The sequence below is a fragment of the Quercus suber genome, unplaced genomic scaffold, assembly GCF_002906115.3.
Source record: "Quercus suber isolate HL8 unplaced genomic scaffold, Cork oak 2.0 scaffold_274, whole genome shotgun sequence".
NCBI lineage: Eukaryota > Viridiplantae > Streptophyta > Magnoliopsida > Fagales > Fagaceae > Quercus > Quercus suber.
Window position 1 is genome coordinate 748,307 of NW_027069730.1, and position 23,587 is coordinate 771,893.

The 23,587-nt window shown below is 39.0% G+C and overlaps 1 protein-coding gene across 1 annotated transcript; it reads left to right on the plus strand.

The window, feature by feature from the left end:
* The first annotated feature begins 15,905 nt into the window (after positions 1-15,905).
* Positions 15,906-16,619, plus strand: LOC136070955 (uncharacterized). The gene has a single exon (XM_065781643.1). The coding sequence runs from the start codon at positions 15,906-15,908 to the stop codon at positions 16,617-16,619; it is 714 nt and encodes a 237-aa protein (XP_065637715.1).
* The last annotated feature ends 6,968 nt before the right edge of the window (positions 16,620-23,587 follow it).

The window sequence follows — 23,587 nt, forward strand, 5'->3', positions numbered from 1 at the left end:
TTTTCATCACTCTAACTCAAATTTTTGAATTTTGAGTGATGAAAACAAGTGTTGAAAACCAAGTCAACACAAAATTTTTTGTGGGATTCATGTTTTGAGAACTCAATTATAAAAACTGAGTGATATGATCAAAAACCCATTCATCCAAATAAGATCTTAATAATTGGGTTCTAAGTCTTTGACAGTACTTTTTTCACAGGAAAAATTTCCAAAAGAATATTTGTTGATATTTATTATTTAAGTTGACATTGTTATTTTGAAGTTATTTGAGGGTCTTTTTTTTTTAATGGTATTTATTAAACACAATTTCATTTTCGTTTTCAGTTACTTCTTTGAATTTCAAGTGAAAAACCTGATTTCAACCCTTAAATTGTGTTTTGGAAATGCAATGTCATTAAAAGGCTAATTTCCCAAATGATTTAAAAATAGTAAATTTAAATAAGTATGATTAATAGTATTTTGTAAGGTGAGTAATGCTCAGAACACATAAAAATGCACCACATGATGAGTTGTGAGTGTCCTCACATGGCTCACCTCTACACTTCATACTCAAACTCGCCATGTGGCTAGTTTGGCACAAAGCTGTGTATTTTTATGTCTCTAGTATTACTTTTTGTAAGTTACACCAAGATTTAGACGTGGCAAAACGGGTAGGTTGGGTTCGGGTTGGGTCAATTAGGTTTGCAGGTCAATCGGGTGCGGGTTGAGTCAGTTGACCCGTATTTTTCAAACAAGTTTTTTTTTTTTTTGGAAATAGATGCAATCTATCAATTGTTTATGAGTTCTTTAACTGTGATTAGATTCTAACTAGTGATACTGTTACCACTTACCAATTACACTAAACACTTGATACCTAAATTTGGTGCAACTCTTGTTCCAGCTTTCTATAAGTAATTTTGGTATAATCTTCAATTTTTTTAAAGTAGGAAGAGAAAATGAAAGTGGCAAATAAAGAAGAAATTATAATGGTACATAACATATTAAGTAAGAAGAATACAATAAATTAAATAATAATAATAATAATAATAGTAATAGTAATAGTAATAGTAATAAGCTGTTCAAAACAGACACAAAATACCATAAACATTTAGGAGGAGTTTTTAGGGATGTTGTCGAGAACCTTATAATTCAACTGATATTTCTTGATATTTTATATGGAAATATTTAGGGTTGAAACTATCAGTTTAAAAAAATAAAAGATTATATTTTTTTATGAACAAAGTTTCGCTACAAAATTAGTTGTAACTTAAGGTTACAACCTTACTCAATAAAATAAACATCATTACATATTTTGAAAATCTAATCATTGAATTGCATATTCTTTATGCTCTTAATACACATATTAAATTTTATATCAATCAGATATTATTTACGATATGATCTATAAGTTTATATTTTATGCATAATTTTAAACTACAAAAACTTGCAATTTAAATCATTTATTGATGACATAGTTATTAATTTTTAATTTTCTAGAAATTTTGCAAACACGAAGGATATAAGAAGAAGTTGTAACCCAATAGTGGATTTGTCAAAATTCACCTCCAACAAAAAGATATTAAGTAAGATTGTAGTCTTATGCTACAACCAATTTTGTATTTAAACTTCTTAGGCTACAACCAATTTTGTATTTAAACTTTGTCCTTTTTTTATTGAGAAATAAAGTAGTTTGTAGCCATTAGTCTTCAATTGCAATTTCCACTAAAATTTAGTATTTCCTTTTCATACCGCAATTAATTAATGTGGTCTATGCTCTATGGTTCTCCAATAACCTTGCCATAGACATAGAGTTGTGAAATCATAAATTTGTTTCAAGGAAGATCCAATTAAATATGGAAAAGGTTGTTTCTAAATAATATATATATATATATATGGGGAAAAAGTTTGGCTTTAAATATGTTTGGAGCTTGAGCTCTAACCACTAATAGGAAGATTATATATGTCTCGTCATATACAATGCATGTAACTCATTTAGCTAGTTCGATTAAGTGAGTGATGTGCAATGCACATGACAAAGATTAATCTCATTTTTCTATTGGTAGTTGAAGCCCAATGCCAAACTTTGTTCATTAAATATATCAAGAATTTTTTTTTTTAATTTAAAGTATATTTTTTTTATTATATATAACTATATATAAAGTATTTTTTCACGTGGTTCAGCTTTTTTTCCCTCAAGTTAATTCCTACATAACTCAAAAATAAATATTTTCTTTCAATTAATTAGTCTATGAATTATTGATTATATCTTAAATTATATTGATTACTATATATATATATATATATTAAAAAAAAAAAAAGACTTTCAATAAATAGAGCATTATTGAAAATAATTTTTTAATTATGCACCCTCCTCTCACATTCATGGTAGGGTCCACTCATTAAATTCATTATAGGATTTATCATGAATATGAGAGAATAAAGTATCATTTATCCTCTTTTGAGACATACTTTGAATGTACCTTATTTTAATGAGTTACGCATAATTCACAATGAATGTACCTTATCTTAATGAGTTATGTATAATACACAAAAGAGTAAAAATGACACATTGATCATTTTTTTTTTTTTGACACACTGATTATTTCAATGGGTGTAATACATTTTAAAAAATGGTAAGGAAAGTATATTAGATAAATTTTTAAATTTGATTCAAATATTTGATGCGTTCGAAAAAAAATATTTAACAAGAAAGTAAGGAGAGGGGATGGGAAATTGTAAAATAGGGTATCCTCTCCCACCCCTTCAAATAATTATCATTTGTTTCAAATACATGCAACAAGTTCTCTCAAGATAGGTGAACTGACCCCACAAATGTGTGAAACCTACCTATTGTGAGAAACCCGATAGTTATATCGGTAACAAGAGATACTGTCTTCATTTCTTCTAATCTTCTCCCGTTTACCCAAAAAGGAAAGAAAATACCCTACCACATTATCCCTACATAAATGGGATAATGTGGCCAAAATAAAAGAAGTGTGATTGGAAATGCAATGATGGCCAAAGTATTTGAGGATTACATTTACAAATCATGATATCGATCTCTTTGTGTATTAAAAGATAGCTGGTGATGATACCGTAAGGGGAACAAAAGGGATGTGCAATCTATTGAGATTACACAATCTTAGAGATCACATTTTGTCTCACTTTGTTTTTGCCCTCTTTAATTATGATATAGGAGTGGTTAAATTTTCTTGGGATATAGGCTGGACGGGGTAGTCTTTATCGCTTATAAAAAATGTAAACCTCAGTTTAATGTTTTTTTGGGTATTTAAATTCTAATAACACTCCATGTATTCCCTCTATTAAAAAAAAAATCCCTCCATGCAAAGGCAGCAAAGCTCTATCTATAAACCATCCAAACACTGTTTGACCCTTAATATGCCAAGAACCTTATAGTTTAACTACTTGACACCTCCTAGTATTTTTGAAGACATCCAAAGTTTAAATCCCCTTACTAACTACCGCACACCCTTGGTGCGATGGTTACTCCACAAGTACAAGTGCTTGTAGGGTGTTGGAGGTAAGAGCCGAGATTCAAGTCTCCAGGAAGAAGTTTCACATCCATAGACACTTAAATAAACTAGGCCAGAATAGAATTTCTATCTTGTATATAAAAAAAAAAAAAAATCCCCTCACTAATTATTGAACTATAAAAAACAATAAAGAATAAAGAATAAAGAATTTTTTTGAAAACAAAATAATAAAGAATTTCAATCCTAATAAATAAAGACATTCAAATATGAGTTATGGTTTATCACTTTATGGTTGATGGTGGTTTTAACTTTTAATCAAAGATGGAAGAAAGCTAATATGAAGAAAGATTATCGTTTTAATGACAAATATTCACTACAAAACACACTTCTTAGGCCGCGTTTTTTTTAAGCCACGTTTGTAAAAACGCGGCCTAAGACGGACTAAAGCCACGTTTTAAACACGGGGCCATAGAACGCGTCTAAAGCCGCGTTTTTTTCAGCTACAACCGCATTTTTGGGGGTGGAGCTATGGCCACGTTTAAAACACATGGCTATAGGACCTTCGTATTTCATTATTTTTTGGCAAACAAAATTTTTATTTCCCTTAAATGTGGCCGCGTTTATAAAATGCAGCTCTAGCCTATCTAAAGCCGCGTGTTTAAAACGCGGCTTTAGTTTGGGATGGGGCCGCGTTTCTTAAACGCAGCCTCAGATTTTGCCTATAGCCATAAGTTAAAAACGCGGCTTTAGGCTTTGTATATATACTATTGGATCAAACATTTTCAACCCTAGCCTCTCCCACACATCAGCCTCCATCTCTCAAGAGCCCGATCTCAACCCTCCAAGCCTTCATCTCCGATCTCAACCCTCACCCTCCATCTCTTCGATCTCAACTCTCACCCTCCATTAGCCTCCATCTCTCAAGAGCCCGATCTCGACCCTCGCCCTCGAAGCCTCCATCTTCGATCTCAACCCTCACCCTCCATCAGCCTCTATCTCTTAAGAGCTCGATCTCGACCCTCACCCTCGAAGCCTCCATCTCCGATCTCAACCCTCACACCCCACCGTCATCGCATAGACGAAGTCCGTGTCTCGTGTCTCTCTCTCTCTCTCTCTCTCTGTGAAATCAGAAAAAGCTGAAAGAGACTTAAATCTGATTCTGCAAGGTACGATCTTCTATGGCTTTTCATTTTCATGTTAATTTTTTTCTACATTGGGGCTCATCCTAAGTTCCTAACCCAATTTGTTAATCAAGAATTGAATGAAAACTTATGTGCTCATAAAATCCAGAAACCAATAATGAAACTTTTTTTTATATAAAAAAAAAAAAATTATACTATAATTGGAGTTAAATTACCAAAAAAAAAAAAAAAAAATCCTAAATTATGAATTTATGATGTATTCCCTTAAGTTTAAAATTAGTAATCAATTCCCCAACTTCAGTCAAAATTGCATATAGTTCTTTTCCCTTATTAAATTCAGTTAAATTGAAGAAATTCAGAATCAAATGGATTAATGGTTTGAATGAAACTAGAGGATTGATTGCTCAATTTCGAAAGATTGTTGTGGGCTCATTACAAATAATGTGATAGTTTAGGATAATTTATTGTAATTTAACCTAAAATTAAAAAGTAAACAGTGGCAGTAGCAGTAGCAGTATGAGTTACAAAGCCTTTAAAATTCGAAGCTAGATTATATGAAAATAGAGTTCAGGTATCAAAAATTGGGGTACAGCATTTGCTTCTCCCTCAACATACTTGGTTGAAATACTCACTACAAACTACATAATTGCCTCCTAAGGAAAATGTTAAAAACATTATCAATTTTATTTGAAGATGATTTACAAGCTCATATTTCAATGAATGTGAAAAGTACCATATCAATAACATAATATAAACAAATCTTTTAATTTTTTTTTTTTTTTAAGTGATGATAGGGATCCATACTACAAATTATATCATATATGTATGAAATACTTTTATAATAAAATTTGTAGTAATAAATTGTAAAAAATTTTATTTAAAAATTAACATATTAATTTACAAAATTTATGTAATAAAATTTATAATATATCACTGCAAAGCTCTAACAAAACTATTTGAAGTTAAAGGCAATAATTAGAAGATAAGCTGAGGTACTGATTGGCATTTGCCAAAAGACATGCACTAGTTCTTAGAGTTGATCCCCAATAGCATAGCAACTTACCAATGTTCGGCATGATTAGTGCTTAGCTGATATATGTCTCTTTCTTTAACTAGTAACTAGTTAAGAATACTTAGCCCCCTCAATAAATAAATAAATAAATAGAGAAAACTAAAGCATAAGAAATTAAGAATTAAGAATTATTTATAATCTCATTGCTTTTCTCTTGGTTGCACACAGCTCCTACAGTTGTCATCATTCAACCAATATATTATACTAATTGAATTAACAAAGAGTTATTCAAGTATAGTTTATTTCCAAATTAATAAATCATTATCAGATAGCAATATGCAATGAGGTATGTCATAACAAACTTAAAAATATTCTTTTCACTTTTACTATTCCACTTATGCTCCATCGTAACATACTATTTTTTTTAATCTATTACATGACAAATTGTAATTTTTTTTTAGGAGACAAATTGTAATTGATAAAACATAAAGTGTATGTTTGGGATTAGCTTATAACCTAACTTTTTATTTTTTAGCTATGTATAACTTGTTCAAAAATAAAATCTCTTTTCTCTCACTTTTTAAAAATACAAGTATAATTTAACATATTTTCTTCAAAAATTTAAATATGCTGTTTTCAAACTAGTACAAAATGAAACACAAAAGGATATTTTTATCAGTCATAACATATATTTTTCTAGAAACGCATAGCACTTGTTGAAGTAATAAAATCATTGTTTGGTGACTACCATTTGATGGACTACTCTCCTTAATATAGGATGGAAAATAATAAGTGATTTCTAGGGAAAAGACAAATTTTCTATGGTTTCTGGAAATGGGATCACACTCATCATTCATAACGTGTAGAACGTACGGTCTATGCTTTTCAATTTCAGATACGATGTGCTGTAGTAGTATCATGTATTCATGTGCATGTCACAGCTATCACGTCTTTGTAAAAACTTTGAGCTTCAATTATCAAAAAAAAAAAAAAAAAACTTTGAGCTTCTTCTAAAAGATAATCGGTGCTTTTAAAAATAGGATATTTTGCAGCAGTTGCAACTCTGTAAGAAGTATGAGCTAATTCTAAAAAATGATGCGTGCTTCCAAAAATGGGAAGTTATATATATTAATAAAAGTTAAAATTAGTGGTTAAGAGTGTGTTTGGGAAGTGATGAAACCCATAGTTTATTAGAGTTTTTAATTTATTTTTGCTACTATTTATGAGTTCCATTACAATTTTTGGTACTATTCATGGGTTCCACTATACTATGCAGCTAGCTTTTAGCTTTTTTTCTAGAGTACTTTCAGCAAAAAAATTTCAATTTCTGCTATATAAGTTGTTCCTAAATGAACCCTAAATGTGGTGAATTAAGAGTCACTTTGTGGTTTTTTTTTCAAATTTGATTTGGTAACCTTGGTTTACTGGAATAAGATCCTCATCATTTCACATGAAATGAAGTCTATTTTATGATTAAGATAATTTTTAATATAACAATGTATAAAGTATCACATCATTTAAATTTTTAAATAATGTAGTATTCAATATATTTTTAATTAGTAATATTTAATATGAACTGATGAGGAGGCAAAAATGTCCCTCAAAAAGTTCGTCCACAAGGCTCGTCCAAACCATGGGGTGGTCGTCCAAACCATGGGGAGGTTGTCCAAGCCAATGGAGTCGATACTCGTCCTTACCTCCTTCGTGCTGAGGAACAAGGACGAGGCATTGTGAAAAAGGCTCGTCCATCCGTAAGGATGGACGAGCCATCATCCTAATGGCATCTTGTCTCTGCCAAAGGTAGAACAGACAAGGTGAAAGGTTGCATCTACTCTCAATGAGTGCAATATTCCAGCAACCGTTCCGCAGTAAATAATCAGTTATAGCAGTTGCGAGCGGTTACTCTCAAAACCCGCAACAACCGGAGAAGTTACAAGGTAACCGTTTTTACCGAACACTATATAAAGGGCACATCGGCAAAGAGGCGAGGTATGAAAAATTCTCCGAAAGAAAAAGAAACATTTTCTGAGTTGTACTTTCTTTAGACGACTAGTGACAATATTAACTTTGCCATCGGAGGACCCTGGGCCGGCACCCACCGGTCTCCTCTGATCTGATTTTGTTTTACAGGATTCTCTCCAAGATCAAGACCCGGGAATCTTCAGCCCACTGATTTCTGTAAGCATATCAGTTGGCGCCGTCTGTGGGAAGGAAATTAGATTGTATTCATCGTACTTGAGTTCTATTTGCCAGATCTACTATTTCTTTCTCTGGAAAAAGGGCTGAGATGGTCCGGACAAGATCGGGGGCTACTAGTCCAGGCCCCCAGGAGAGTAGAGATGCTTCTAGTAATCCCCTTCGCAGCCAACAATCAGCGCCTGCCATGCAACCCTCTTCTGCTCAGCAAATGCAATCCATGGCCGCGGGCATGGCAGAACTGACTCGCCAGAATCAAGACTTGCAAAGGGAGATTAACTTTAGAAGGCAGAGGCAGGAGGCTCATGGGGACGAACGTGAACAAATTCGAGAGGGTGAAAGAAACCTTGAATCAGAAAGTCAATCAAGAGGGGCAGCTTCACGGAGGGTACCGCATTTGGAGAAAGAGGTGGACCAAATGAGGAAGGTCATGGACGAAATGAGAGAGAGCATGAGAAGGACCAATCCTGTAGAAGATTTGGTTCATAGAACTGATTCACCCTTTGTCTCATCCATTAATAACCACCCTTTGCCACCAAAGTTCAAGATGCCTACCTTAGACTCGTATGATGGCACTCGTGACCCTTTTGACCATATTGCTACCTTTAAAACTACTATGCATCTTCAAGGGGTTCCGGATGAAATAATGTGTAGAGCCTTTCCAACTACCCTTAAAGGGCCAGCGCGAGTCTGGTTCAGCAAAATACTTCCAAGTTCGGTAAGTTCTTTTGAGGAGTTGAGCAAATTATTTGTTAATAATTTTATTGGAGGACAGAGACATAAGCGTTCCTCGTCCAGCTTACTGACCATAGAGCAAGGAGAGAATGAAAGTTTGCACTCCTTCATCACGCGCTTCAACAGGGAAGCCTTGAGCGTGGACGAGGTAGACTATATAAGTAGGGGGAAATGGCCAAGAAGCAGCCAGCTAATTGCCCCCTTTTGTTTGGCCTTTTAGCTGTCTCTCCTCTTCCTCTAAAATAAAAGATTGAAGATTATTTTTTGGAAAATAGCTTGAAACATTCTTCCTAGAAGAGAAGTCTTTAGCCCAAGATTGGACTCAATTATTCTAAAAAAATTAATATTGTTGAAGTTAACCTCATATCCTATTTCACACACATTAATTTTTAAAGTTATTGTGCGTTAAAACATTATTTTTACAACCATCTTTTAGAGAGATAACTATTCTCGAAAAATTACTATTCCTAAGATATTATTATTTTTTGTAATGAAAAATAAACAACCAATGATAGAATAACTTGGAGTTCAATTCCTGCCTACACTAGAAACTAATTGGTGTCTTGATCTGATGATAAAGAGCTATCATCAGGAGCTTACGTCATAGGTTGAAACTCTCTAAAAAAGAAAAAAATCGAATAACTATTTTACATGGATAACCACTTTATTAAAAGACTTATTCTCGCATGCCAAATATGCTCTAAATATGCATGCGGGAAGCCACTCAGGCACTCAGCCACAGTTCTGCCTAATGGAATTATTGTGAAAGGCGTGTCCTCCATGATATCTCAACCTCCCACTACCCAACAAGAACATATATATAAGCACATGTAACACACTTCAAAATAAAATGCATGAGCCAAGCACTTGGCCTAACTATCGTCAGCCTAAGATTATAATTTTTAGAAGACTTTGAGATGGGAATGTTTTTGGATAAATAAAAATAGATTTATAGATTTGTTCGTCATTTTATTTATTTATTTTCCATCCTGTTTAGTAGTAAAGATGAGAAACTGAGAGGAAACAATTAGGAATTAAAAAAAAAAAATTATCATCAAAAGCGGACGTTATAGGTTGAAACTCTCTATAAAAAAAAAACGGAATAACTATTTTACATGAATAACCACTTTATTAAAAGATTTATTCTTGCTTGCCAAATGTGCTATAAATATGCATGTGGGAGTCACTCAGGCACTCAGCCACAGTTCTGCCTTATGGAATTATTGTGAAAGGTGTGTCCTCCATGATATCTCAACCTCCCACTACCGAATAAGAACATATATATAAGCACATGTAACACACTTCAAAATAAAATGTATGAGCCAAGCACTTGGCCTAACTATCATCAGCCTGAGATTATAATTACAAGAATACTTTGAGATGGGAATGTTTTTGGATAGATCAAAATAGATTTATAGATTTGTCCGTCATTTTATTTATTTATTTTCCATCCTGTTTGGTAGAAAAGATGAGAAACCAAGAGGAAAAAATTAGGAATGATGAAAAAAATTAAAAAAAGAGAGAGAGATTGTTATTTCATTGGATTAATAAAAGAGTTAAAAGACTGATTGAAATTTTCAATTAATTAAAGAGGAAATTTTTTAAGATGGAAAAATATTTTCCCTCTGCTCCTATTTCCTTCCATTTTTCTGATAGAATTTTTATGCGTGGATGAAAAATTTCCATGTTGCTTATCTTCTTCCTATCATATTTCTACCAAGTAAAGTAAGGAAAATAGCAATTCACATTTCATTTTCTATCCACTGTTTTTCAAATTTCCTTTTTTCTCTCAACCAAACTCACTTCTGTGCCCCACCCCCTACTTAGAGAAATTGACATTACGCTGTAAAAGTTGACAGCGTCCTAAAAGCCTAAAAGACAAGACGAAACAACAAAGATCAAACTGGAACACTATGCATTATTTTCAAAAATATCTATATGAGCACTACTCTATTTATGAGTTTTATGCATTTCATGTCAGATAATTATCAACCAAAAAAAGGCATAGCATATGGACTGAAACTTTATTGTCAATCCATTAATGAATTCAACTAGGGTCAGAAAAGTGGGTTGGATAAGTTACCAACCTGGTGGGTTAGATTAAAATGAAGGGATTCTCATATAGCATTGAATCAGATGCCCTTGTTATTTGGATACAGTTTAAATTATGTTCTTCCAACCCCATTGTAAAGTGCGCATCTTTTTCTTAACCTTAAATACTAAAAATATGGAATCAAACATAGTGGAATTCCACTAATCTAGCTCTCTCCTACTTGGTTGGTTCTCCAAAAAAATACATCAGGGATGTTTGAAAAAAGCAAAAAGACAGAACCACGTTACCGTTTGGCTATTGATCCTCCATTTTAGTGAGTTTTGACTCATGGAGTGTTTTTGGTTTATTATGTTTCCATGTTTCTTGAAAAATAAGAATCATATCATTAAGCCTTATGACTTGAGAGCAGTAATGTGCACTAAGATCAATTCATAGCCACAATACTATGATTGCATATTTTCATTACCATTACGTACCCCCAAAAAAGTTGGAAATTTGTCCAAGTCCTTTACCTATGGCCTATGGCGAAGACTTTTTGGCCCCCTTAACTGTTTGCCATTGTGGGGAGTGAGTTTTCACTAGAGTGATACTCATTAGAACATGACCCTACAAGAGGAAATGCCTTGAAAAAGGAAAGAAGAGAGAATTTTTCTTTCTTTCTCCACCGTTCACCTTCATGACAATGGTGCTTACATCACTTTTTATTTTACCTACAAATGACCCTTATGATCTTGTTGATTTTATAAACCAATAACACTGCAATTTGTTGAGACAGTAGACTGTAAATAATATACATTATTTTTCACATAAAATTATCACAGATTCCACTTTTCCTATACGCCAATCATTGTCTACCACCTCAACAATTAAGAAATTTGTTATGTCATTAGACTTATTGTTTATAAACACGTACTGCATGAGTTGAATATCAATTAACAAATTGGAGTGAGAGTGATATTGTTCAAATTTTTGATAAGTTGGAATTTCATTAATTGGATTATCAATTTATGAAAAATGGGTTGGATTAAAGCTTATAACTAGTTGATAGACTTTGAGGGCTTTATTGTAATTTTATGATCATGCATATTTGTGAGTTGGGTGCACTTTGATTGTTTTTTATTTGGATCTTATCCTGATTATGGGTGGAGTGATTATGGGTGGAGTGTAGGCCTTGTTTTATGATTCATGTTGGGTTGATATTTTCTGTACGTTGATGCCCACTTTTGACAAAATGGCCCAATAGCAGAAAAAACCTAACAATATAAAAAAGATGGAGAAAGAAAATAGTAAAATAAAGACCATTAGGCCAGAATGGCAGGAATAGTGGTCAACAGGCCCACAAAATAATAAGTGGCCAGAAAAAAAAGCAAATAGGTCGTGAAAGCCCAAGGAATGAAATAGTAAGCCCATGGGAATTGTAAGAGATAGAAAGAAAGTAAAAATGGGTTGGGGAAGCCCAAGAAAGGAATTAGTAAATTCATGGGGTTGGCATAAAGGCCAATAAGCCCGAAAGGTAAAAATGTGGTAATTGGGCCGAGGAAGCCCAAAAGATTTAGCAAAAAAACCATGGGTGTGAAAGAGGTAAGGAAGAATGAAATAGGCCGAGGATGCCCAAAGAATAAAATGGGTCGAGGATGCCCAAGGCACAGAATGAGCTGGCCCAGCAGGAATGTTGGGCAAAAATGTCCAAAAGAATGAATAATATAAGAAATTGACACGAAAGATGCTTTAGTCCGTAAGCCCAGAGGTAACAACAGGTAAAAGTATAAGTGATATCATAGTAGGAGCAGCGCAGTGGCATGGCAGGAGCACCAATAGCCCACGGATGTAGGACAAAAGGGAACATGGGCCAGGTAAAAGGGAGAGAGCCCACACCCAAGCAATGCCCAATCCGAAAAGGAGATGGGATGTAGAGAACGAAAGCCCAAAGACCCATGTATCATTCACATTGCAAGAATTAAACAGATATCAGAACGTACAGTAGAATCAAACAAACCTGGAGGCAATGGCAAATGCGTGAGAGCTAGAAAAACAATGGATTTAAACGGAAGTGGAGCATGCACACAAGGTTTAGGCACCACCTACCTGTACCCAGCCAATACAGGGGAGGTGAGCCATGGGTCAGAAGTATGAAAGGGTGTGGTCTGGCGGTAGGGAGAAGGGGGAGCCTATTTTGGGTTTCCCGCTTAAGCTCTTTTAGGAGAGATGTCCTACTGGGATGATATCTCATCCAAAAGAAGTAAACATGAGCTGGAATCACTAGATGCACGCTATAAAGGTTGGTAAGGGAAAGGCTTAAATTTTATCTGGATAAGAGTATTAAGAGAGGTAAGAGACAAAACAAAATCACTTTTTTCTAGAAATGAGGCGTGACGCAACCAACACAGTGTAGTGTTAGTGGCTGGGAAGCTGATAAACTAGTGGGCAGTCCTGGAAGGACACCCACAACAAGCCAAAAGCAGTTAAGGGGTAAAAATGACAAATCTTGTCACAGCAGGCGGTATAAAAAGGCCATAGACGTGCACAGTGAAAGGGGGGAGACAGAAAATAGAAAAAATAGAGAGATAGAAAGAAAAGAAGAGAAAATAGAGTAAACAAAGAAGGAAGAAAGAAAGAACACAGGAAACCAAAAGAAATGAAAAAGCATGAGTGATAGGAGCAAAAATATGCATCAATAGGCTACCTATTTCTCTCCCTCTCAATAACCCACTCTCAAATGAACTAAGAATTCGAGATTAAGCCATTTAGATTCCTTTTCCAAAGTGTGTAACTTCTATGGTAGGAGCCCCCTCTGAGGTTACCTACATTGGAGATTGGTTCCCTTTTTTGGACTTGTATCTGCTAAAGAGCTAAGCCTATTCCTTTGGCAGACAAGTCTTCTTTTCTCTTGTTTTAGTTGATTAATGACTAACTTGTTATCTTACTGTTAATTTCTCTTTGCCGTGACCTTGTCACTCGTAATTATATTGCTATATCTTCCTTCGTAAAGTTATTCATATATTATTGTTATTAGTAAAAAAGATGTTTTAGTTATCCTGTTGCATCGTGTTTCTTGCTATAACATCTGCAACAGTCTTTCCTGTCGTGAGTACGTGGTACATTCAAGGCTCCTCCCTGGACGCATTTGCACAAGGATGGCCCAACTTGCGCACAAGCTGGCCTAAGGTGTGTTTCAGTTAGGTTAGTCCCAACTCTCCTACCCCAGAATCACAGGCCGTGGTATAGCAGGAGCAATCCAACCCAAAACACAAAAAGTGCCCACCACACTGTACAAATGTTAAAAGTTAATTAGTTCTCTTCTGCTCCTAAAAAACAAAAATTAGTTCTCTTTTATACTTCTAACGTTATAAAAATCCCTAATCTATCGAGAATAATAATCTTGGGAGTAGGCGTTAAAAGAGGTAGGTAGATATGTGTAGACTACAAGTGCATGAGTGATTTATTTCTTGATTAAAGTTTTTTTTTTGAGAGATATTTCTTGATTAATTAACAAAGGCTTTCTCAATGACAATGACAATTATAGTACTACACGCTTAAAACCTTAATTGATATTACTTATTTGTATTCTAGCATCTAACTTTGTATAGTGTGTGTATGTGTGTATTTATATATATATATATATTGTGGGGGGTAAAAGCCCAGAACTGCTTAATGGGCCCGGGGCACCCTGTTAAGGACTGTTATATTTCCAAGGAGCAATAGGTGACTGGAACGGCCCATCTGAAGGCAGGAGGCCCAGAAGTAAAGGGGGAATGCCGTCCGAAAAGGTCACTGCTTGTCCGAGGACGTCCTACTCCTCGGCCACAAATAGCCTTGATCAAACAAATGTGAGGAAGACCCGAATAACCTTCCTGACAATCTCAATGATAATGATAAGTTCTGAGTGGATCCAGAGATGATCAAAACTAGAGAAAAATATCTAAAGGAAAAGCTGCTACCACAGCATTTAATGCGCCGTAACAGCTTTTCTGACCGCATTTATGTGGAGAAGACCCCTGAACAGTGCAACCTCAACTACCGCCACTCACAAAGAACTAAAGTAGACACATGACGTGACATGCACTTGAGTAGATGCGCGGATGAAGAATAGGTGGACGATGGAGATGATAGGAAGGGATGCTATATAAAGAAGAAAGGTCCCTGATAATGGGGGTCGGAAAAAAGGGAGAAAAAAGCCTTACTGTAGCTCTGAATGCTGTAATCACTGCTCACTTAATAAAACATCTCTTCGGACATTCATTCATGGAGTTGTTTAAGTTTTAGCTCATGTTCATGTTATCATCACTGCACGTAACCTAGCCAACTGTTCTGTGCTTCATATCCAGTCCAGCTCTTTCGCCCACTCTCTACAAATTCATTGTTCTGGGTTTGTTGGGCTAATAACCCATATCCTTTGGGCTTGGGCTACAAAAATCGACCCTATAATTGGCGCCGTCTATGGGAAGAACTTGTGCAGGGGTGGAGACAATAGTAGGTGATGGCTGAACACGATGAACAAGAAGCGGAGTCTAGGGCATTTCAGCACGGGGACCCTTTTCTTAACTTGGAGCGAAGACAAGGCTGCGAGGGTAGCGTGCACACCATACCCCCTGGTCAAAGCCAGTCACATGGCAGAAGCCGCATGTCCCATGCAGAGAAGAAACGAGATTTGCGGCGGGAGGTTGAAAAGCTAAAAAGGGAGTTATGCCATGAAAAGAGGAAATGGGCTCCCTCATATTCTGATGAGGACCCTGAGGACGAGCCGGACGTCACTTATCAACCCAAATCCAGGACACCAGCCAGCGAGTCCTATACCTATGAACCGGAATCCCCTCACAAGGGGCAACGCAGGAGTCCATCAAATGGAGACGTCGGAAGCGACGCCATGAGCAAGGCTCTAAACCAGATTTTCAGGTCACCCCTTCATGTGCAGGATCGAAGAGGCTAGACTGCCTCGGCGCTTTAACCAACCAACGTTCACCATCTACAACGACAAAACCGACCCCGTGGAACATGTGAGTCATTTTAACCAAAGGATAGCTGTCTACTCCAGGGACGAAGCGCTGATGTGCAAAGTTTTCCCTTCCAGTCTTGGGCCAGTTGCCATGAGGTGGTTCGATGGGCTGAACCCAAATTCCATCAGCTCCTTTAAAGAGCTCACCCAAACTTTTGGTTCATGATTTGTCACATGCCGAAGAGTGGCCCGACCACTGTCTTCTCTGCTGTCTTTGACCATGCAGGAAGGAGAATCCCTGAAGGTGTATTCGGATAGATATTGGAAAATGTTTAATGACATGGAGGGCAATTTTGACGCAATGGCCCTAGAAATGTTTAAGCTCGGCCTCCCTACCGATCACGGTTTAAGGACATCATTGTCGGGTAAACCCGTTACTAGCATTCGTCAGCTAATGGACCGCATTGAGAAGTACAAGAGAGTTGAAGAAGACCAACAACAAAGGAAAGGCAAGGAGAAGGTTATCCCCCTGGAAAGGAGGGATTTCAGGTCGGATCGATACACCAGCAGCAAACCGAAGAGAGATTTTCCTGCGCAGTCAGGAACAGCCAATCCCCAGACTGTCAACACCGTATTCAGAGACCCAGTCCACCAAGTCTTAGAAAAGGTCAAGAACGAGCCGTTCTTCAAGTGGCCGAATAAGATGTTAGGGAATCTTGATAGACGTAATTGCAATCTCTACTGCCAATACCACCAGGATTATGGGCACAGGACTGAGGACTGCAGGGACTTGTGGGTTCATTTGGAACAACTAGTCAGCGAGCGGAAATTGCGACACCTCCTACATCACACCAGTGGCCGAGGAGGTCCGATGAGCGCGGACTCTCGAAGGGATGATCCTCTGAAACCCCCTCTAGGAACTATCAAGGTTATCTTTGCAGCCCCAGGAAGAACAGGATCCTGGCCATCCAAGGTCATGTCGGTGGATCGGTTACCTGCGGGGGAATCTGGCCAAGGTCCGAAAAGGTGCAAACTTGATGATCAGCTGGTGTTAGGCTTCTCGAACACCAACTAGGTGGGCACTGTCCAGCCTCATGATGATGCGTTGGTCGTCACCCACAGAATTGGGGGGTACGATGTGAAACGGGTGATGGTTGACCAAGGAAGCGCTGTGAAAATAATGTACCCTGATCTCTACAGGGGGCTGAACCTCAAACCTAGTGACTTAACACCATATCATTCTTCGCTGATCAGTTTCGAAGGAAGAGTTGTTACCCCGACGGGCCAAATACGATTGCCTGTGCAGACTGGCTCAGAGGTGGTGGAGATGGATTTCATAGTTGTGGACGTTTTTTCACCCTATACGGCAATTGTAGCCAGACAATCAAGTATCCTTCCGAAGGCCGAGTTTGCGAAATTCGAGGGGACCAATCCGTAGCTAGACAATGCGTAGTGGCTGCCATTCAGCACGAACCCGGAGCCGAGTCATCGACCAGAGCCGAAAGGGGCTTATAGCAACCAAAGCACCGGTTAGCACCCACAGAAGATCCGGACGAGGGCGCAGGGTGCAAAGATTTGACAAAGGTCATCATTGGGGATAATCCCGAAAAATTCTTTCAACTCGGATCCCAATTGCCGTTGCAGGAAAAAGAGGAGTTAGTGCAACTTCTTAAGGAAAACCTCGACGTATTCGCTTGGAACGCTTATGAACCCCCTGGGGTGGATCCGTAATTTATATGCCACCATTTGAAAGTAAACCCCATGATCACGCCCAAGAAGCAGCCTCCTCGACGTCCATCTAAGGAACACGCTGAGGCAGTTAGAGAAGAGGTAGCAAAGCTCAAGCAAGCTGGGACTATTAAAGAAGTTTTCTACCCAGAGTAGTTGGCAAATACCATGGTGGTGAGGAAGAAGAGCGGAAAATGGCGAGTATGCGTGGACTTCACCGACTTAAACAAGGCATGCCCTAAAGATCCATTCCCGATGCCTAAGATCAATCGGCTAGTAGATACCATCGTTGGACACCCCCGAATGAGCTTCTTGGACGCGTTCCAAAGCTATCACCAGATACCCTTAGCCCTGGAAGACCAGGAGAAGACTGCTTTTGTGACCCCCACGGGTAACTACCACTACAAGGTGATGCCTTTCGGCTTAAAAAATGCGGGTTCTACTTACTAGAGGATGATGACGAGAATGTTTGAACCGCAGCAGGGAAGGAATATCGAGATTTACATAGATGACATTGTAGTGAAGAGCAAAGTAGTGTCCGAGCACGTGAAGGACCTAGAAAGTACTTTTGAAGTTCTCAGGAAGCACAAGCTACGCTTGAACGCTGCTAAGTGCTCGTTTGGTGTGGGGTCAGGCAAGTTTCTAGGATATATGGTGACTCAAAGGGGAATCGAGGTCAACCCTGATCAGATAAGGGCCATTAATGAGTTACAACCTCCTCGGAACCCTAAGGAGGTTTAGAAACTGACAGGGATGACGGTAGCCTTAAATCGATTTATCTCTCGATCAGCGGATAGGTGCCGGCCTTTCTTTTCCTTGATTAACAAGTGGAAAGGGTTCGAGTGGACAGAGGAGTGTGCTGTGGCCTTCCAGCAGTTGAAGGATTATCTAGCTCGACCACCAATCATGTCCAGCCCCGAACCCGACGAGGTCTTGTTCGCATATATCGCTGTAGCTACCCATGCCATAAGCTTGGTGCTGATCCGAACAGAGGGCGGTGTGTAGAAACCCGTTTACTGCGTAAGTAAGTCGCTTCATGAAGCCGAGGTCTGTTATTTACCGTTGGAAAAGGCTATTTTAGCAGTGGTGCACGGTACACGAAAGCTCCCACATTAGTTCCAAGCCCATACAGTCATTGTCCTCACCCAGCTTTCGCTCAGGGCTATACTCCGAAATGCAGACTACACTGGGAGAATTGCAAAATGGGGGACGATCCTAGGGGCTTTTGACATTAAGTATATGCCACGTACCTCAGTCAAGGGCCAGGTGCTTGCTGATCTGGTAGCCGAGTTCACAGAGCCCCAACTAGAAGAGGTAAAGCTGACATCGGGCATGGATGAAAAATCGGTTGGCATCATTTCTTAACAAGAGCCTTCCCTTTGGGAGGCGTACGTGGATGGTACCGCAAACCAGAGAGGCTCCGGAGTGGGGCTAGTGCTGATATCCCCCTAATGAATCGTTATTGAAAAAGCATTAAGGTTGGGCTTCTCGGCGACCAATAATGAGGCGGAATACGAAGCCCTATTGATGGGAATGAGTATGGTCCAAAGGATGGGAGGAAAGGCAGTAAAGGTATTCTCGGACTCAAGGCTAGTTGTGGGTCAAGTCCAGGGAGAGTTTGAGGCAAAGGACGAAAGAATGCAGGGATACTTGAGCCGAGCTAAACATCTGCAGTCAGGGTTCGAGTCTTTCAGCTTGCTGCATATTCCTAGGAGTGGCAACTCACACGCTGACTCCTTGGCCACTCTAGCCACCTCTTCGGCACAAGATTTGCCGAGAGTTATCCTCGTTGAGGACCTGCATAAGCCTACCGAAGCAGGAAAAGGAGTAATTGAAGTGCATCAGGTCAGGGCTAGACCCAGTTGGATGGACTCGCTGGTTAAATTTCTGAAGGAAGATATCTTGCCTGTAGAGAAGGGAGAAGCCGATAAAATTCGGAGGAAGGCAGCCAGGTTCTGGTTGTCCGAGGATCAGAAGCTATACAAACGTTCCTATTCAGGGCCGTACTTGTTGTGCGTGCATCCAGAAAAGGCTGAGCTGTTATTAGAGGAATTGCATGAAGGAATCTGTGGAAGCCACACTGGAGGAAGATCCTTAGCTCACCGAGCCATCACTCAAGGTTATTGGTGGCTGAACATGCAAAAGGAAGCCCTGGATTATGCCAAAAAATGTAATCAGTGTCAGCGATTCGCTCCGCACATTCATCAGCCAGGGGGGACACTCAACCCGCTATCCAGCCCATGGCCTTTCGCCCAATGGGGCTTGGATATCGTGGGACCATTCCCTAAGGCTGCAGGAAACAAGAAATATCTGCTAGTCGGCACTGATTACTTCACCAAGTGGGTCGAAGCAGAGCCTCTTGCAAACATCCGAGACGTAGTCGTGCAAAAGTTTGTGTGGAAGAGTATAGTTACTCGATTTGGAGTCCCATGTGCTCTCATCTCGGACAATGGCCTGTAGTTTGATAGCAAAGCATTTAGGAGCTATTGTAGCGAGCTGGGGATCATAAATAGGTACTCCACCCCAGCTTATCCCCAGGGTAATGGCCAGGCTGAAGCTGTAACAAGGTCATTATGAATGGCTTGAAAAAGAGATTAGATGACGCCAAGGGTAAATGGGTAGAAGAATTACCACATGTGCTTTGGGCTTACAGAACCTCTCCTCGCAGGTCTACTGGAGAGACCCCCTTCTCAATGACCTACGGGGCTGAAGCTGTCATACCTTTGGAAACTGGATTCCCGACACTGAGAACTAGCTCGTTTAGTCCGACGGGTAACGATGAGCTGCTAGAGAAGAGCTTGGACCTCATTAATGAAAGGAGGGAAAACGCAATGGTCCGATTAGCACATTACCAACAAAAACTTAGACAGGACTACGATGCCAACGTAAGGCTTAGGCCTCTAGAACCTGGCGATCTCGTACTAAGAAAGGTGGTTGGCACTGCAAAGAACCCAGCTTGGGGAAAATTTAGGCCTAATTGGGAAGGGTCATATCGTATTACTTCAGGAGCTGGCATTGGGGCATACTTCCTTGAAAACCTAGACAATCATATGATACCACACCCGTGGAATGTAAATAACCTCAAAAGGTATTATTATTAATCAAACTCTTCTTTTAATCAGCATATCAATCTATTATGATTCCTTTAAGTGTTTAAACTTAAATCCATTCATGCTTGTAGTCCTCGGACCAGATGATTTGGGTTAGTTAACACTGTGCTACGATTCCTTTAAGTGTTTAAACTTAAATCCATTCATGCCTGTAATTCTCGGACCAGATGATTTGGGTTAGTTAACACTGTGCTACGATTCCTTCAAGTGTTTAAACTTAAATCCATTCATGCCTGTAGTCCTCGAACCAGATGATTTGGGTTAGTTAACACCATGTTACGATTCCTTTAAGTGTTTAAACTTAAATCCATTCATGCCTGTAGTCCTCGGACCAGATGATTTGGGTTAGTTAACACTGTGCTACGATTCCTTTAAGTGTTTAAACTTAAATCCATTCATGCCTGTAGTCCTCGGACCAGATGATTTGGGTTAGTTAACACTGTACTACGATTCTTTTAAGTGTTTAAACTTAAATCCATTCATGCCTGTAGTCCTCAGACCAGATGATTTGGGTTAGTTAACACCATGTTACGATTCTTTTAAGTGTTTAAACTTAAATCTATTCATGCCTGTAGTTCTCAGACCAGATGATTTGGGTTGGTTAACACTGTGCTACAATTCCTTTAAGTGTTTAAACTTAAATTCATTCATGCCTGTAGTCTTCGGACCAGATGATTTGGGTTAGTTAACACCATGTTACGATTCCTTTAAGTTCTTAAACTTAAATCCGTTCATGCCTGTAGTCCTCGGACTAGATGATTTGGGTTAGTTAACACTGCTACGATTCCTTTAAGTGTTTAAACTTAAATCCATTCATGCCTGTAGTCCTCAGACCAGATGATTTGGGTTAGTTAACACTGTGTTACGATTCCTTTAAGTGTTTAAACTTAAATCCATTCATGCCTGTAGTCCTCGGACCAGATGATTTGGGTTAGTTAACACCATGTTACGATTCTTTTAAGTGTTTAAACTTAAATCCATTCATGCCTGTAGTCCTCGGACCAGATGATTTGGGTTAGTTAACACTGCTACGATTCCTTTAAGTGTTTAAACTTAAATCCATTCATGCCTGCAGTCCTCGGACCAGATGATTTGGGTTAGTTAACACTGTGCTACGATTCCTTTAAGTGTTTAAACTTAAATCCATTCATGCCTATAATCCTCGGACCAGATGATTTGGGTTAGTTAACACTGTGTTACGATTCCTTTAAGTGTTTAAACTTAAATCCATTCATGCCTGTAGTCCTCGGACCAGATGATTTGGGTTAGTTAACACTGCTACGATTCCTTTAAGTGTTTAAACTTAAATCCATTTATGCCTGCAGTCCTCGGACCAGATGATTTGGGTTAGTTAACACTGTGCTACGATTCCTTTAAGTGTTTAAACTTAAATCCATTCATGCCTGTAGTCCTCGAACCAGATGATTTGGGTTAGTTAACACCATGTTACGATTCCTTTAAGTGTTTAAACTTAAATCCATTCATGCCTGTAATCCTCGAACCAGATGATTTGGGTTAGTTAACACTGTGTTACGATTCCTTTAAGTGTTTAAACTTAAATACATTCATGCCTGTAGTCCTCGGACCAGATGATATGGGATTAGTTAGCACTGTTACAATTTCATTAAATGTTTAAACTTAAGTCTTTTAAGTAAACACCCTATCACAGCTCTCTGACTGCCTGAATCTAGATCCGACGTAACGGTTCTTATTGAAGTGTCACTCTCTGATGAGGCATGATTAAGAGTCCTGAACGTGTTTAGATTAACCCTAACCTATATTGCCTCTCAGTCTTTTGTACACATTTGGAAAGGCTTGTGGAGCTTTTTGCTATAACCCCTGTAGTTTTCGTTGTTTAGTAATAATTCTCATACATTCTGCCCCTTTCTAACACCAATCTTAGTCATGCGAGTTGTTAGCATGACATCAGGATCACAATAAAGTTAAGGTACAGAACTTTAATAGTAATAGTGAGTTGTATTACACACAGCAAAGTAAATGAATGCGAAGGAAAAACTGCTTCATTAACCAGGAAAATAGCTTACCAATCTCTTACTAAAAGAAAAACACAAAGAAAAGGGGGGCCATATGTGTCTACTCTTGAGCTGAAGGAACCACAGGGTCAGCAACCTGGCCTATCTGAACAGCAGCTTCTGGGGCCTGGCTCTGGGACTCAGTAGGAGTCTTCTCTTCGTCCAACCCTTGACCTTTGTCTTTGGCTGGCTCAACTGGCAGACCAGCCTCCAAAGGCTGTGGATCTGGAGGAGAGTCAGCCTCTGGGAGCTCTCGGATCTCTGGATGATAATACGTGCTCCCAGGTAGCCTCAGGGGAGAATCCAAAGGGACCCCGGCGACGTCCAATGCCTTAAACCAGGTTACGTCGCAATACTCGCGAGCAACCAAAGCAAATTTCTCCGTAAGCTGCTTCCCAGTCTCGTCCACTCCTAGCTGGTATGCCGCTGTCCTCTCAGCTACAACTAACTCCTTGGCCAGTTGAACCGCCTGCTCAGCTGCTCGGGCGCCCTTCCTGGCTTTCTGGAGTTCAGCCTTGAGACCCTTCACCAGCTCCCTTTCGATCACCAGGTTGATCTCTAAAGCGTGCAATTGTTTGCGCTGCTCCTCGGCCTGGGTCTCGGCATTCTGGAGGCCGGCCTTGTGGTTGTCCCTCTCACGAGTCACAGCCTTAAGTTGCTCGGATGTGCGAGCATAATCATCATTCAGCAGACCAAGAGCCTTCTCAGCCTCGGACTGAGACTGTACTGCTGCTTGGGCCTCGAGGTAGGACTTTTTGCTCCATTCCTTGGCCACGTAAATCTGCTAAGTAATCTGCATGACAACGTTTTTAGCACAAGGTAAAGAAAGGAAACAGAGCAAATTAGAAATGGAACTCAAATTAAGAGAGTAAGTTCATTTACCATGGCCATATCCCTCTTAAGGGATAAGAAGAGCTCCTGCTGGTGGAAGAGCCTATAGGACTCCATATCGTGAGGCAGGAGGAGTGGTTGCTGCAGGGCTTCAGCGACGTATCTTGCCCTTCCCCCATCATAGTTCCTGAGGGACGTATCCCAAAGAATGGGGGCTCCATCCAGCTCAAGCCTTGGGGACCATATACGGGGTCCTACTCCTCGACGGACCTCAACCCCGATGTTCTCATCGCAGCTTTCAGTGGAAGAGGCCCTTTTGCCTCGGTCCCTCGCCGTCTTCT